At 34.7% G+C, this 15334-nt stretch overlaps 1 protein-coding gene across 1 annotated transcript in view; it reads left to right on the plus strand.

Moving 5' to 3' along the window:
* Window positions 1–1143: 1143 nt before the first annotated feature.
* The window catches only part of SPINK5 (serine peptidase inhibitor Kazal type 5), a 65541-nt gene continuing 51350 nt past the window's right edge, over window positions 1144–15334 (plus strand). Inside the window, exons 1-4 of the mRNA XM_075996192.1 lie at window positions 1144–1394; window positions 2609–2634; window positions 6697–6824; window positions 8550–8622. Coding sequence (XP_075852307.1) covers window positions 1340–1394; window positions 2609–2634; window positions 6697–6824; window positions 8550–8622 — 282 coding nt within the window. The 5' untranslated portion in view covers window positions 1144–1339. The remainder of the gene's footprint in view (window positions 1395–2608; window positions 2635–6696; window positions 6825–8549; window positions 8623–15334) is intronic.

Genomic DNA, 15334 nt, shown 5'->3' on the forward strand with positions numbered 1-15334 from the left:
CAGTTTATCTTTGTGTGGTTCTGTGGGTGCTATCTTAAGCTGGTAGAGTAAAATAAGCTGGTAGAAAAGATATTACTTGTAAGATGAAAGAAGCAGCTAAGGAGAAGAAACTTTCTCTAGAAAAAAATGTGATGTTCATATATTTGTAATTTTTAATACCTTATTTCTTCTTTTCTCCTTAGGAGTCTAAATAATACAGCAATTCAGGAATTAAACTCAATTTAGCAAAAACTGATTGAGTCCAATTTTCTTTTTTCTTTTTTTTTTTTTTTTTTTGGTAGAGATTGGATCTTGCTATGTTGCCCAGGCTGATCTCCGACTCCTGGCCTCAAAGTAATCCTCCTGCCTCAGCTTCCCAAGTGCTAGGATTACAGGAGTGAGTCACCACATCTGGCTGATTGAGCCACGTTTTTCAAATAGTGATTTGAGTACTGATGGGCTATGGAAAGTTAAACTTTGAGTTTCTAATGTTTATAGTTCTGATATTTGGTTAGAATATAAGATCAGATTTTGGATATAAATTATCTTTCCTATTGAGAATAATAAGGGTAATTATGTACAAGCTTTGTTTTCACAAAGTTTTTGCCTTTACAAATGTATACGGGTGAAGCCACATGTGGAGTGGAAAGAATATGGAACTTGTGGCTGGCTTGTGGGTGCTCGCTCTGCCTCCTCCATCTAAACTGTGTGCTCTTGGGAAAGCTATTGCTCCTCTTCCCCATATATTCAATGTCTGGATTTTGCTAGGTTATCTCTTAGGGTCACTCAACTTTAACGTATATATGCATCTGTGACGTTGATTTCAGACTCCTCAGAACATCTATGAATAGAAGCAGCAGGAAGCCTGTTTGTCCACGTGGAAATCTTTAAATCTTTACCTGACTGGTAGAACAACCAATCTGCCTTCTTTCCTCCTTCCTTTCCCACTTACGAAGGGAGCCCAGTGAGAAACGTGTTTGCCTATGAGGTGGTATGTTTCATGCTGCTGGAGAATTCAGTTCTTATATAGGATTATGGAGTATTCAACTTTGAGGAGGGTCCTTGGACTTAATCTATTGCCTTCTGGGGGAGATATCGTGAAAGCACATTTCTACTTTAGAAATAGACATTATCTGTTCAAATCTGCCACCTTGACAGGATCCTAAAGGATGGAAGCTAAAGTGGTGTGGTATATTGAGTCTAGCACGACCTTGAACAACTGGTTTTATATGGTTGTCGTCACCAAGTACTTACATGAGTGTATATATACGAGAGAGCTACATCTCCACGAGTTCAGACTTAGAGAACCAGCTGAGCAATGCACGGAGCAGACCTGTAGCCGACTGACATCATCTTCAACATGAAGATAGACACAGTGCCCGTGCTTCTGACCTTGGCTCTTTGCCTTATACAAGGTGAGTAATTTGTGTGTAATCCAAGCCTCTTGCCACACATCTCAAAGCCCTGGGGAAGGGACTTTTCTCCCCCTACCTCCACCAAAAAATATTTATGTATGTATGTATAATCCTAAAATACCTTGCCAGACGCAGAGGTTTTGAAGATTTTATGTATGATATGTGTGGCTTTATAACTATGTTATCTTTAGAAATGGCAAGTAGTTTGAGATAATCTGAATCTTTTTTTTCTGTGAGAAATCCTTCCATTTTTATTAGTTCTCAAAAGCTAACAGATTCTTCTTCATCTTCCCCTTACCAAGTATATCAATTTGTACTGCCTGTAATATATATATATATATAAAATAGGCATTTAAAACTTATATGTAAATAATATTTGTATTTTAGATAAAATATTAAAATACAATTCAATAATCTGTTCTTATTTTAAAGCAATAGCACACTCTAGCTTATTTTATTTTTGTGTTTTCAAATCCTAAATGAATTGAAAGTCTTTCTCCTAAGGACTGAGGGACTTTTGTGGGAGCTAGGAGAGAGGTTTTTGCATTTGCTATTTGACTTTGAAGGGAATATGGATTGCCTAGCATTAACATTTTTAAAAAGAGAACCTCAGAGACAAAGAGTCAATGAGATTACTTATAAACATAGTGCTTGCTTTCCTAAAATAAGTATGTAGGTACAAAAGAGTATGTTAAGGAGAGAGTATAATAGTCTTGTGATTTTAATTAATTTTAATTTTTAGCAGATCTTTAATTTTTGTATATGTAATGAAGAGGCAGAGTTGCCAGAATTCAGAAAGATGAATTTTATGTGTATGTATGGTGTAAACTTCGTGTTGGAATATACTTTTAAATTATACTATAATTGGTATAATATTTGATATGTATTTTATGTTAAAATTTTAAAAGGGAGCCTGCCATACTTTACTCTGAATGGAGCTTCTGGAAATTTGCTATTTTGAGAAGGTACATGATTATTAATTTCCAAAGTACTTGGAACTCGCTGAGCCATTGGACCTTTGTGAATGTACACCCTGATCTCCTGGTGCAGTGCCATCACTGTATTTGCCATGGTCAATCTTAACATGTTCAAAAATAAGTTGTGGTTTTATAACATATTGTCATTAAAGCAATCAAGACACTGTATTAAGTGGATTATTTTATTGATTAAATATTTTGCCTTTCCTTAACTTTGGTTTCTGTATTTTTGTCCAGATGCTGCCAGTGAGGATAAAGATCAGGTTAGTCCTGCTTTTTCTGTTCGTTGAATCCATTCCAAGAAGTCTAAAGAGAAATTGTTTGTGGCCAACACCTTCATGTTAACAATGTAAACCTATTACACTGATGGGTACTAATAGCTTTTGTTAAAAACATAGAAACAGGTCTTTTAAAATCCAGGTATGATCTCTCTCTGTCACTCTCTCTCTCTGTCTCTCTCTCTGTCTCTCTGTCTCTCTGTCTCTCTCTCTCTCTCTCTCACACACACACACACACACACACACACACACTCAATGTGTCATTCATGATTGATGTCTGCAAGAGGCAATTTGCCCTGTTAAAGGAGTCCTGGAGAATTTCATAGAAATTTGTCCACAGAAACCAAAAATAAGTCAACTTGTGAACTACTATCATTCTTTTAACCTCCAAACAAACCAGGATACATCACATAGGAAGCTGAAAGAAATTTTCTGGTAATCATTATGAAAAAGGGGGTTGTCTGTATCTTGTACATAGTGAATGTATATAGTTCATCTAGTAAATATTTATTGAGCATCTCTTGTGTTCTATTATGTGTCAGACCCTGTTTGAGGTGCTGGGGATATTCTAAAGTAAACCAAATAGATGGAAATCTTGCCCCTTGGAAACTTACATTTGAATGGAGGAAAACAGACAAGTTAATAAGTGACTTAGTAAGATATATAATACTTTAAATAATAATTAGTGCTAGGGGGCAAATAAAGCAGGAGGCAAAATAGGAATTCCTGGGAACGCAGGTGGTATTTGTTCTCATTGGATAGTGCGGGGAGTTCTTTCTGGAGAGAGTATTTGAACAGCAAACTGGTGGGCATGAGGGAGTGAGCCATGAAGGTATTTGCAACTTACAGCAGACCAGGCAGAAGCACTTGGATGGCAGAGGCCCTGATGCGGAAAGGTGCTTTCCCAACTCTTAAAACACTTTTCTTTGAGAGATAAAAGGATCATTTTCTATAGAGGTTAAATTGTTCCATCTATTTGAAAGACAAGTTAAAAGGCCAATTATACACATACCTACATGCATTTTATATATTTACATAGGAACACTGCTATGTGCGCCATTAATGAAGCACTTAAAAGACAAATTTCAAGTGTTTTGCTAAGTATGTAGTACAATTTGCTATGTCTCTCAAAGGCCATAAATCAACTATTCTTTACACTGAAACTCTTAGAACCGTGGTTACAATACCCTCTTGCTATATTTTACAATACCTTTCTTTTTCCACTATAAAACATGCAAGTGGGGATCCTCTCTAGTTCCCAAAAATGCAGCCCTTTTTTTATTCTACCATACTTTCTGGACCTCTTCTTAATCAGCAAATTTAGATGAAATAATAGAGACTATGACGAAATTCTCTAAAACATTCCTGTAAGAAGTTTCTTTTTAATAGAACTGTTGTAAACTTATGTTTTTAAGACATTTTTAAGTGAAATAGAGTTTAATGATATGAAAAATATCAGTGTAAAATGTGCACTATCTGCAGGAAACCCACCACCCTTGTCATGGCTCTGTAAAAGAACATGATGCCTTTGTGTGCAGTGGGATTTATACAATATCTTTCTTTTTCCATCATAAAACATGCAAGTGGACATCCTCTCTAGTCCCCAAAAATGCAGCCTTTTTTATTCTACCATACTTCCTGTAAGAAGTTTCTTTTTAATAGAACTGTTACTGTTTTAGAGAATTTCATCATAGTCCAGAAAGTGTGGTAGAATAAAAAAAGGATATTCTATTTTACTCAGACAAAAACCCAACTCATGCTTTCAATTTTTATGATCTTTTCCCGTTTCCCAAGAGAATGCATTGGATAATTTCTTAACTCAGAAAAGTAGCACTGAGTCTCATCTAAGCCAATTAAACACAGTGGGCAAGTTTCTTAACTTGCGTTGGTGGTGATGGTGGTTGGGTGGGTCTCTGATGCCCGTTTGTAAATAAGTGAGTCTTCTAGGAATTAGGTTTTCATTAATTTGTGACATTGGGAAAGTCCAATTTAGAGATTATCCTTATTGATGCTGTCCTTTTACAATTAACCACTTGAAATTATTTAGAGCTTCATTCTAATATTATCATGAGTCTTTGTTCTATAGACTTTCTGTAAGACTTACCTCACAAGGGCTATGTTTCTATTATGAAGATACCGAGCTCTTTTCTGATTCTATTCTAAGGGTTTTAGGAGTTTATTAGAATCAGTTACATCCAGGCAGGTAAGCAGTAACTTGGAAAGTTGGCATAAGGTACTATAGAGTCAGAGATCAGAAACAGACCTCAATACCCTGTTAATCTGTTGCCAGAAATTACTCCTGTGCTACTCTGACAAGATCATTGGGTAGTGATAATAATCTTAGAGATATTTCAGCAGGTTACCTTCAGCATAATTTTCCACTGCTGGTCTCTGATATTATTTAGTTATTCTTTTTCACCATTAACTATTCTGTAAGTGCTGCCAACTGCCTGCCATGTTTAAGCGGCTAGATTAGGTACAACATTATCCAGTCAGGCAAGGATACTTCTTCCCTATTTGCTGTGGCACCTAGCAAAGTAGAGTAATCTCATGAATAAGTGATTGTTGACTGATCAAATGATTATTATAACAATGTAGGAGTCTAAATAGAATCCTATAATAAATCCTGTGGAAGAAGTTGTATTTTTTGGAGTTGAAGCAAAAGTTTTTTTTTTTTTTTTAATTTTCTGATATAAACATCTTTAAGTAGATTTGTTATTTTTGGAAAAATCAAAGCAATAAAAAATAAACAAAGAACAAAACCTTTAGATTCAGAAGTCTTACGCTAAAGGCCTAGTGAATTTTCTAACCTAATAGGGAATATCACAATTTAAATCAGTATTTTACTGAAGTATCTCAAATGCACAGATAATTTTAAACTCCTAGAGAAGAGTAACATGTATCAGACCTTCAATAAAATATATTTAATGAATGAATGACTTGTGAAGATCATTCCACTGTCTTTCCCCCATGAATTCTATTATTCAAAATGGTTTCCACTCTCCTCCTAAATGTATCATAATAGTCACTGGTATTTTTTTTTAAAAAAAACAACCCACAGCATGTCTTCAAGGATGTCACATAGAATAGTAAAATAGTAGTTCCAAATGTCATGCCAAAAAACAAAAGGAGCAAAAAAAGGCTTAAGCAAGTTTTGAGAAAATTGCACTGTACTTCCATAGATTCACAAGCTTTGATTTTGATGGTAGTTATAGTGTTGGTAGCATTGGTGGTGATGGTGGTTGGAGTGGGAGGATGGGCAGTTTTTAAGCAAAGAATACAAATATAAAAATGCAAAATGGTTAGGCCTCTCACAGGAAGGGGTGTGACAGTGAAGGGCACTGAACCTTAAGCTTTATTAGCTTTAAGGTAAGTGCTGGTAAGACGAATGATATACCAAGGAATCTGAGGTTTGTTTTTTCGGAAAAGGAATTCATTCTAGAAATTTGTTTACCACATCTATGTGACCAAGGAATACTTCCCCTCATCCCCAATTAACAACTGATAATATTTCTAGGAGCTGGTATCGTGCAGTACACTTTGTGGAAAATGGACAGAGGTACTTTGGAGTTTTCAGTGATCACATATCTTGTCTCAGTCCTCCAGCAACATTCTCATGTTCTTTTCACAGCAATTACTCTTGGTCTACTGTGTGCTAGGTATTTTATATGTGTCATCTTAATATATTCCAATAGTAATAATGGCAACCACCACCACAATAATAACAGTAAAGGAGGAAGAAGAGGAGGGATGAACTTACTTTGAATATCTCCTATATTCTGGAAAATAAGCTCAAGTCTTTTGACTCCAAGTCCCTTGTTCTTTCCATTTCACTATTTTTTCACATAAATGCTTATCAGGCGAATTCGCCATCTTCAACAGAGAAGCCAGAGTCATTATTTTTGTCTATGTTATTTGTATCAACTGACTGAATGGCCTCTGTACAAGGGCGATACTGAGCATTAGACTGCTCAAGGAGGTTCTGCTTAAAAGAAAGCCTTGTTTTACTGAAGTTTCAATAAACACAACTTTTTTTTCCCCCCTCAGGAAACATGTAATGAATTTAGGGCGTTGATGAAAAATGGAAAATTATTCTGTTCCCAGGATAAAGAACTCTTTCAAAGCCCTGATGGAATAATGCTTATCAACCAATGTGAAACATGCAAAATGATATTGTGAGTAAAGGTTTTCTTTTTTTCAAGTGTTTGAGTTACCAGCTATTCTGTGGACTAGTACATATATCCTTTTTCTTTTCTTTCAAATGTGTTTTTCTAAGCCTAAATGGTTAATTACAAAGGCTTAGCAGATCATTCTGACGAATTCCATCTGATAAAGTTGGATAATTGCCACCCATCTGGAAAGGTTTTAATAATCACTCAGATGGGATTCCAAAATCATTTCAGAGGGCCCAGTATTTATGTAGTACTCTGTAGTCTTTTGAGGACATAGTTTCACTTTGAACTTCTTGGTTCTGGGGGGAAAAGTGGATTTAAGAAAGAAAGTCAGATTCCCTAGGCCCGTTAATACCTGGTTCTGTCGTAGCCTAGGGACTGAGAAGATCCCCTTGAAAATAAAATCAGGCTGTCCTGGGGGCAGCCAGCATGCAGAAGGATTTACATAGGATACATCCTGATTCTGTGAGCTGCCAGTGTCTTTAGACATCTGGGATTATGCTAGGGTAAAATGAACTAAAGAATAGATTATAGCTTCAAATTCCTTGCAGCTCAGAAAGAATAAGTATTCTGGAAGTTTACCAAAGTCTATCCAATTCTTCTTAACTTGGTTTGGTTTTCTTCTTTCCAATGTGACACCACTAAGGTGGGGGAAAAAAAAAAGGCTTGAATTATCAATTGCAAATCCTCAAACCACATGGTCCTAATTTGTTTTTGAAAAGGGGTTTCATCCTCAATTTCTGACTGCCATCAAAATTTCAACGCTGGTACCAAGCCAATATTAAGCTTACCCATTTAAGATAATTACATTGTAATTGATTTTTTAAATGCCAGGTTGGCATGTGCCAAGGGATTTACTTTGTCATATTCGATAATATTGGGATAATGAAGCTCTGATCATATGCGCTGCTTCTAGAGAAGAGATTGTGGGAAGATGAAGAAAAGCAGGACAAGATTTTAGTGAGGGTCTGAGGCCAAGGGAAGGTTAAATAATTCTTTCTTATTCTCTTGAAAGCTGAATGTAATCCGCATATTATTGCCTATAAAATTTCCTTCTTGTTACTTAGGATGTTTTAACAGGAGACTGAAACTATGAATATAATAAATTTACTAAAAAAAATTAAAGCAGAAATAAAATGCTTTGAGACTCAAAAGACAGTTTATCACATTGGAGTTACTCATTCAATTATTGTTTCTCTTACTTATGTAAATTATATTGGATTAAACTTGGCTTCCTAACCTGGAAAGAGGAGATTGTGCAAGGCATAAGAGCTGTCTCCAATTGCTGAAGGACTGCCTTGTGGAAGAGAACATCGATTTGCTCTTTGGGTCCTTAGAGGTTGTAATCAGAATCAATACAGGCAGGGAGATTTGGGTTCACTGTAAATATGGTCTTTCAAAAATTGCATTCAAACAATGGAGAGGATGGTGACCACTCCATCCTTTTAGAATTGGTGGCCATCTGGCTGTTGGAAGTATTCAAGAGAGGTAATCTGTTACCCGGTTAAAGGTAGGGATTCTTGCCTATACTAATACCATGTTTGAGATATTTTTCAACCTTGAGGAGAGATTTGTGGTACTGTGCCCATTTCTGGACACAGTGCCTCCACTTCCGACACACCAGATTGGGCTGAGGAGAGCAGTCAAAATTAAGTTTGTCATGGAAGCTGTTATACCCAAGAGTTGGGTAAGCAATGTTAAGCTATGCTATTTCTTTTTCTCTTCCAGGGAGAAAGAAGCCAAATCCCAGAAAAGGGCCAGGCATTTAGCAAGAGCCACAAGGGCCACTGCCCCAGCCAAGGTGAGATTACTGAGAGCCAGCCTGTTATGTTTGCTTTCAAGATGATGTTGATTCTATTTGGAGGTATCTGTTTATTTCCTAATTACTAGGTCATACCTGTTGTGAAGCCAGCTACTTAGAAGGGAGGGAACACGGCTTAGTTCAGGGGTGGGCTAAATATCTGGTACATCTTGTCCATAGGCCCAACCCATGACCCAACTCTCTGAAAACATTCTGGGCCCTGACAGATGCTAAGAGGTGGAGTGAGCCAGTGTTATGTTGGCCTTGGGTGGCCTTTTCTCATTCTTCTTGTCCTGTCCTACCTCCAAGAAGAGGCTTCCTGGGACTGTACGATTAAGTTTAAATTTCAGAATTCTTATTTATTTGTCTATGCAACTTGGGAAATTTATATATTTCCGGGTCTCAACTTTTTCATTTGTGAAGTGGGTTGTTGACCAAATGAAAAACCAAGTTTAAAAAGCCAGCTTCAGTGTTAACATGTTTTAACAGGCATCAACTCATTCTACTACGTTTCTCTTTTTCCTCTTTGTTTTCTTACTGAGTATCTTTTCTAATATTGGAGGCTTTTCCTAATTCAAGTAGAGTTACTTGTTTATATCTATTTTACAGATTGAGACTAATCTAATATTAGGCCTGGCTAATATTTTGTTTGAGAAAAGTGCTCTGTGGTAAAAAGAAAATAAAACATTAAGAAGAGAAAGAAACTGCACAGATTTATCCCACTGAATAACCATTCCACTTTATAAATATTTTTAGTCATACATTTTTTTTATTTATACAAAAATATAAAAATAAAATTAAAAAATAAAAATTTTGGGCCCAGATTGGTGGAAATTTCTGGTCTGTAACATATCACAATTAGGTTGTCAACAAAGCTGGGACTGGGACTATCACCAGCTATTCTGAAAACTACTCACATTACTCCAAGTCTCCCATGCAGCTTCTTCTCTAGTATCTTTTTCCTCTTCCTCCTCTCCTGGTCCCAACACATAATTAAAATAATCAGTCAGAGTAGGCACACCCTAATTACTTATAACTTCCACAGTCTAACCAGGCTACCATCTTTCTTAGTAGTGTTACTCAGGAATGTCTGAGAACCTCAGCCTCCGCAGTGAAGGCAGTTAACTAAATTCTTTGCCTGGACTCAACCAGTCTCACTTTAAAACAATATACAATCACTGCTCGATTTATCAGTAATTGCAAATCCTTTATCTGTAGCAAAGGGGAGCTGGTTCCGTACTCTGTACAATCTATGGGACCCAGAAACATTTAGTGACAATTTTTAAATCTGCCTTTATTTGTCACATTCAGAGAGAAGCTGACTCTCTAAGATCCATTCTCCTTTTCCTCCTCTGTCACCGTCAAAAAAAAATGACACATCAATGGTGTTCAAAAATATAAAACACAAGCAAATGATAAAAAACTAAAATACACACATAGACACACACATACACACATGCACCCTTCTTAACAAACCTGCTATTTTTAAACTGCTTCCATAGGTAGTCACAAATTCATTGAATTTTTTTTATTTATTATTATTTTTTTATTTCAGCATATTATGGGGGTACAAATGTTAAGGTTACATATAATTGAATTTTAATTAAATAAAAGTTTTAAGAAATAAAATGACAGAACTTTAAGACATTATGCCTTTATGTTAGTATTTTACGCCTGAGTTATAATTTTTACCTCTGGATAAAATTCTTACAGCTAATATTAATAATTTGCTGTCTAGGAGACTACTTACATATAAGTTAAGGTAGTTAATATTTGGCTGTATGCCTTTTAAGTAATTTCTTTCTAAATTTTTACTTGCTTGTGTTTGAATGGATTCCTGCAATTACACCATGTTTTTGTTGGTTTTCTTTCCACTATAAAAGGGAACAATCTACCCACTTTCTCTTAGATTCCTCCAATCAAAAATCAACCATGTTACTCACTCTGAGAATAAGGTGCTCTACCTTTCAAGAATTTTCCTCCTACAAACATCCTCTCTCTCTTTCATCATCAATTTCTTCTTCATTAGCATGACATCCTTTCATCTCCTGACTCTAATATTCACTCCCTCAGGAAGTCTTATTGGTGCTGCCTCCAAAATATATTCCTAATTTCACTTCTTTTCACCATTTCCATATCTACCACCCAGTTCAGTCATCTGTTATTTTTGATCCCTAATGTCTTTGGTCCATGTCATGATTTTTGCTTTTTAATTAATGAATTAAGTTGCCAACTTTAAGTTGCCAACTTTATGGGATATTAAGTTCATATGAGAGTATGTATGTTTCTGAGTTTCTTATTATTGTCAGATTAATTCATCTTTTTAATAACCAGTATAGCAAATCCTCTTTTTTAGTTCATATTGAAAGTTGACTTACCTATGCATAGATATTTATTTTCCATATATATATTAGAAATAAAAAAAATTACTCAGTTTATTAAAATCCAACTTGCATGTGGGAACCCAATGTGATCAGGAATACAAAGAACTTGTAAATTAATTTGGGTAAAATTAACTTTTTATAATATTAACTTGACCAACTGAAGCACATACAATAGCTTATAATTAATTCATAAAATTTCTATGTACTTTATGCAATTTATAAAATTTCTTCACAGAAATTCTTATAATTTTTGTTAATACCTAAAAAAATGTATACTTTATTGCTACTTTGTATTTGTTTTTTATAGTATTTTTATCAGGTTGTTCTATAGACAAATTTCTATAGGTTGGTCTTGTATCAGACAAGTTTATGATATTTTCTGTTAATTTTAGTAATTTATTGATTCTATTGTTTTTTTCTTGGTAGTTGATCTCATATCATCTACATACAATAACAATTTTATAATTTCCTTTTCAATCTTAGCACTCCTTTATTTTTCTTTATTTCTTCATATCATTGGCAAGGATGCAGAGTTGAACAGTTAAACAGTTAAACAGTAGTGATAATGATGAACATCAACCTGCCTTCCCTTTCCTCATATTAAAGGGAATAAATATAAAGTTTTTCCATTAAATATAATGTTTACCATAGGAGTTTTTACCTATAAACTTTAACTAGTTTGGAAAAGTCATTTCTATTCTTTGTCTGCTGAATATGTGTTGGCTATTATCAAATGTCTTCTCTGCAATATTAAAATAATTTGATATTTTTCTCTTTTAGCTTACTAATGTATCAATTTTCTGGATACATTTCCTAATAGTTTACATTAGGATAGTTAACATTAGGATAGTTTCCTAATGTTAAACTATCATTGTTCTCATAGAGTAAATCATACCTTATTATAATGTATTTTTAATATACTGTTGAATTTAGGTAGTAATATTTTATTTAGAAAGTTTATAATTGTGTTCATGAGTAAAGTGAGTCTACACTTTTCTCTTTTTAATTGTTTTTACCTGGTTTGGGAATCTATATGAAGTTACCCTGCAGGGTGGCACTTTAGGCTATGGCTGAATGGGGAGGTCATCAAATCCTCTCTCCAAAAGCAACTATAAAGCTAGACAAATTGACCAAAACAAATATTATAGTGCTCTGAAAAATGACAAGCAGCCTATGCTAATCTGAGAAGCATTTATGCTGGAAAAATTGCTGAACTTTGGATAGAAAAATGGGAACCTGTGATATTCTTCCTCAGGGATACTCCCATCTCACTCCCTGGCTTGGTTGGAATGGAGGTTCTATACAAGGCAGGCTATAGCATCAGCAATTGCACCGCCACTGTTGAAGGGGGCTTATCTAATCTGAAGTAGTGGGCAACGGCCATGCCCAGAGGTGTTTTCAGTGTAAGTGAGGATTTTCACAGAGAGTAAGAAGATGGCCTGAGGTTGCAGTCATGGTTGGGGCAAGTATATTTCTGGCTGAGTCTTCACATATGGGTAGAGGAGAACAAAGAGGGGCCAAGGGATTCAGGAACTCCTGATCAATTCTAAGGCTGAGCAATACGCATTAGAAAACACAAAATACCCCCGTGAGAAGCAAATGCTAGGGGAGATGTGAAAGAGTCCTGAACTTTGCATGCTGTCCTTTATACACAAAGGTCTGTCTGCAGAGCATGAAAACCTTATTAGCTTGAGGTATTTGAGCACAGATTGTGTCAAATCATTAGCTGGCCAGTAAGCTACAAAGATTTAGGGGGAAAAAAACCTAAGAAGTCAGGTTTAAAAAATCAAAACTATAAATATTTTCTTAACAGACACATCAGCAGTTATAAATTATAGGAGAGAAAGATTTCAAAGATTTAGCCCAGCCAAAAAAGCAAAAAATAAAAATGTGACAAAAATAAACTTTGGGGGAAGGACCTATAGAAAGAAAGGAAAAGTATCAAAAATGGTGAACCATTGAAAATAATGCTGCTAAAATGGTGAAAATATAGGCATTATAGTAAATGTTTTCTTATTTTCTCCTAACTTCTTTTAAAATGATATTATTATATAACACAATAATTATAATGCTGTTTTATTGGGGGTGTGTATGTGTATCTATATCTGTGTCTATATATATGAATGACAACAGTAGCACAAAGGGGGATGGAGGAAATAGAAATATTTTGGGGCAAAGTGTCTGTATTTTGCTAGAATTAAGTATTAATCTGATATAGATTGTGATAAATTAAGATTCATATTGTAATTACTAGAGTAACTGCTAAGAAAATGACATAAATAATATAAAAAATTAATGGAAGGATTAAAAAGGTACACTAGAAATATTTCACTCAAAAGAAGGCAATAGTAGAATAGAGAAACAAAAAGGATAAGAGCATATTGAAAACAAATAGAAAAATAAAATTTAAATACAGCCATATCAATAATTGTATTAAATGTAAATGGTATAAATATCCCAATCAAAAGACAGAAATTGTCAAATGATAAAAAAAAACAACTACAAGTTGTCTATAGTAAATGTTTCTTGGATTCAAAGACACAAGGAGTTGAAATAATGAAAGAGCAATATCACTCCAAGCATAATCATAAGAAAGCAAGACTGGCTATATTAATATCAGACAAAATAGACATTGTTACAAATAATATTATTAGAGACAAAGAGAGATATTTCATAACTTTAGAACTGCTGATACATAGGGAGATATGACAATTATAAATGTATACACACTTAGTAGCAGAGGCTTAAAATTTATAAAGCAAAAAATGCTATAATTAAAAGAAGAAATAGGCAATTCAACAACAGTAGTTGGAGAGTTCAATATTCCGCTCTCAAAAATTGATAGAACAGCTAGACAAAATGTGATCAAAGATATAGAATATTTTAACAACACTATCAACTAACTTAACCTAAACTGAAATCGAGAGAGCACTTTCCTGATGATTGCAGAATGCACATTCTTTTAAGGCAACAGAGAAGCATTCTCCAAGATACACTATATGCTAAGATCTAAACATATTTCAATTAATTTAAAATAATTAAAAGCACACAAAGTATGCTGTTTGACCACAACAGAATTGAATTCAAAACCAGCAATAAAAATAAATTGTGAAAACCCTCAAATGTTTGGATATTGAGAAACACTTTTAAATAACTGATAGGTCAAAGAAATAATCATTGGAGAAATTGGAAAACAATTTAAACTGAATGTAAACAAAACAATAATTCAAGACGTATGAGATTTAACTAAGCATTATCTAGAGCTTTAGATGTCTAAATCAAATAAGAAATGACTCAAAGCAATAATGTAAACTTCAACGTTAAGAAACTTAGAAAAAGAAGAGCAAATTAAACCCAAAGCAAGCAGAAGAAAGACATAAGAATTAGAATAGAAATCAACAAAATACAAAACATAAAAACAATAGGAAAAATTATTAAACCAAAGTTTGTTCTTTGTACCTATCCCACTTTCATTCTTTATATTGTTGGATTTATTACCATTTGAATATTTTCCATATTCAAAACTTCTACTTTGTTTTTCCTTTATAACTTCTTTTTTCTTATTTTAAATTTTGCTTGATATATGTTGTTTACTATATTGTCTTTTATGTTGTATTTCTTTTATGTTGTTTTATTCCTCAAATATACAGATTTTTTTACTGTAAGATTCCACAATGGCTCTATTTTTTTCTGCTAGTTAGTGAATGTTCAAAGCTGAGCTTCAGTGTGGACCCTTCCTGGTAAGTGTAAGGATAGAAAAAGGAATAAGGCCCAGAGCTGGAAGTTCTGGGACCTCTGCTGCCCACTGCAGTTTGCTGCCACTTCACTAGGTCAGGAATCCATCTGTAAGTTCTCAGATACTGTCAACATTAGGAAGAGGTGTTTCCTGTAGGTTGTGATGCACTACCTCGTGGAGTTTGGAGGGGAGGGAGGTAGAGTCGTAAATCCTTGCACCTGTTCTCATCACCTCCCAGATGGCCTTTTGACCTGCTCTGTCATTCCTCTGACTACACCTGTGACCTACTTAATATGTTGCTGTTGGTTTTCTGGTGAATGGGGGACAGCAGTGATTGTCCCAAGTTAATTACTCTGATCCATAATTTCCCCATGCTTCTGTAGTATCTCCAGAAAGGATTTTTGAGAGAAAACTAGCAGTCATCCTGCTTTTTCTTTTACGCTGCAGTCACACTTCTCTTCTTTCTGTCTTTGCCTTAAACAGGATAATCTAGTTCCCATCACAAATGCTTCAAAATCGCAGTTCTCTGTATCTAGAATGTTCTTCCCTTAGATCTTTAGTAGTTGTCTCCTCCTCATTAATCTCATCTCAC

The sequence above is a fragment of the Microcebus murinus genome, chromosome 21 (genome assembly GCF_040939455.1).
Source record: "Microcebus murinus isolate Inina chromosome 21, M.murinus_Inina_mat1.0, whole genome shotgun sequence".
Lineage (NCBI taxonomy): Eukaryota > Metazoa > Chordata > Mammalia > Primates > Cheirogaleidae > Microcebus > Microcebus murinus.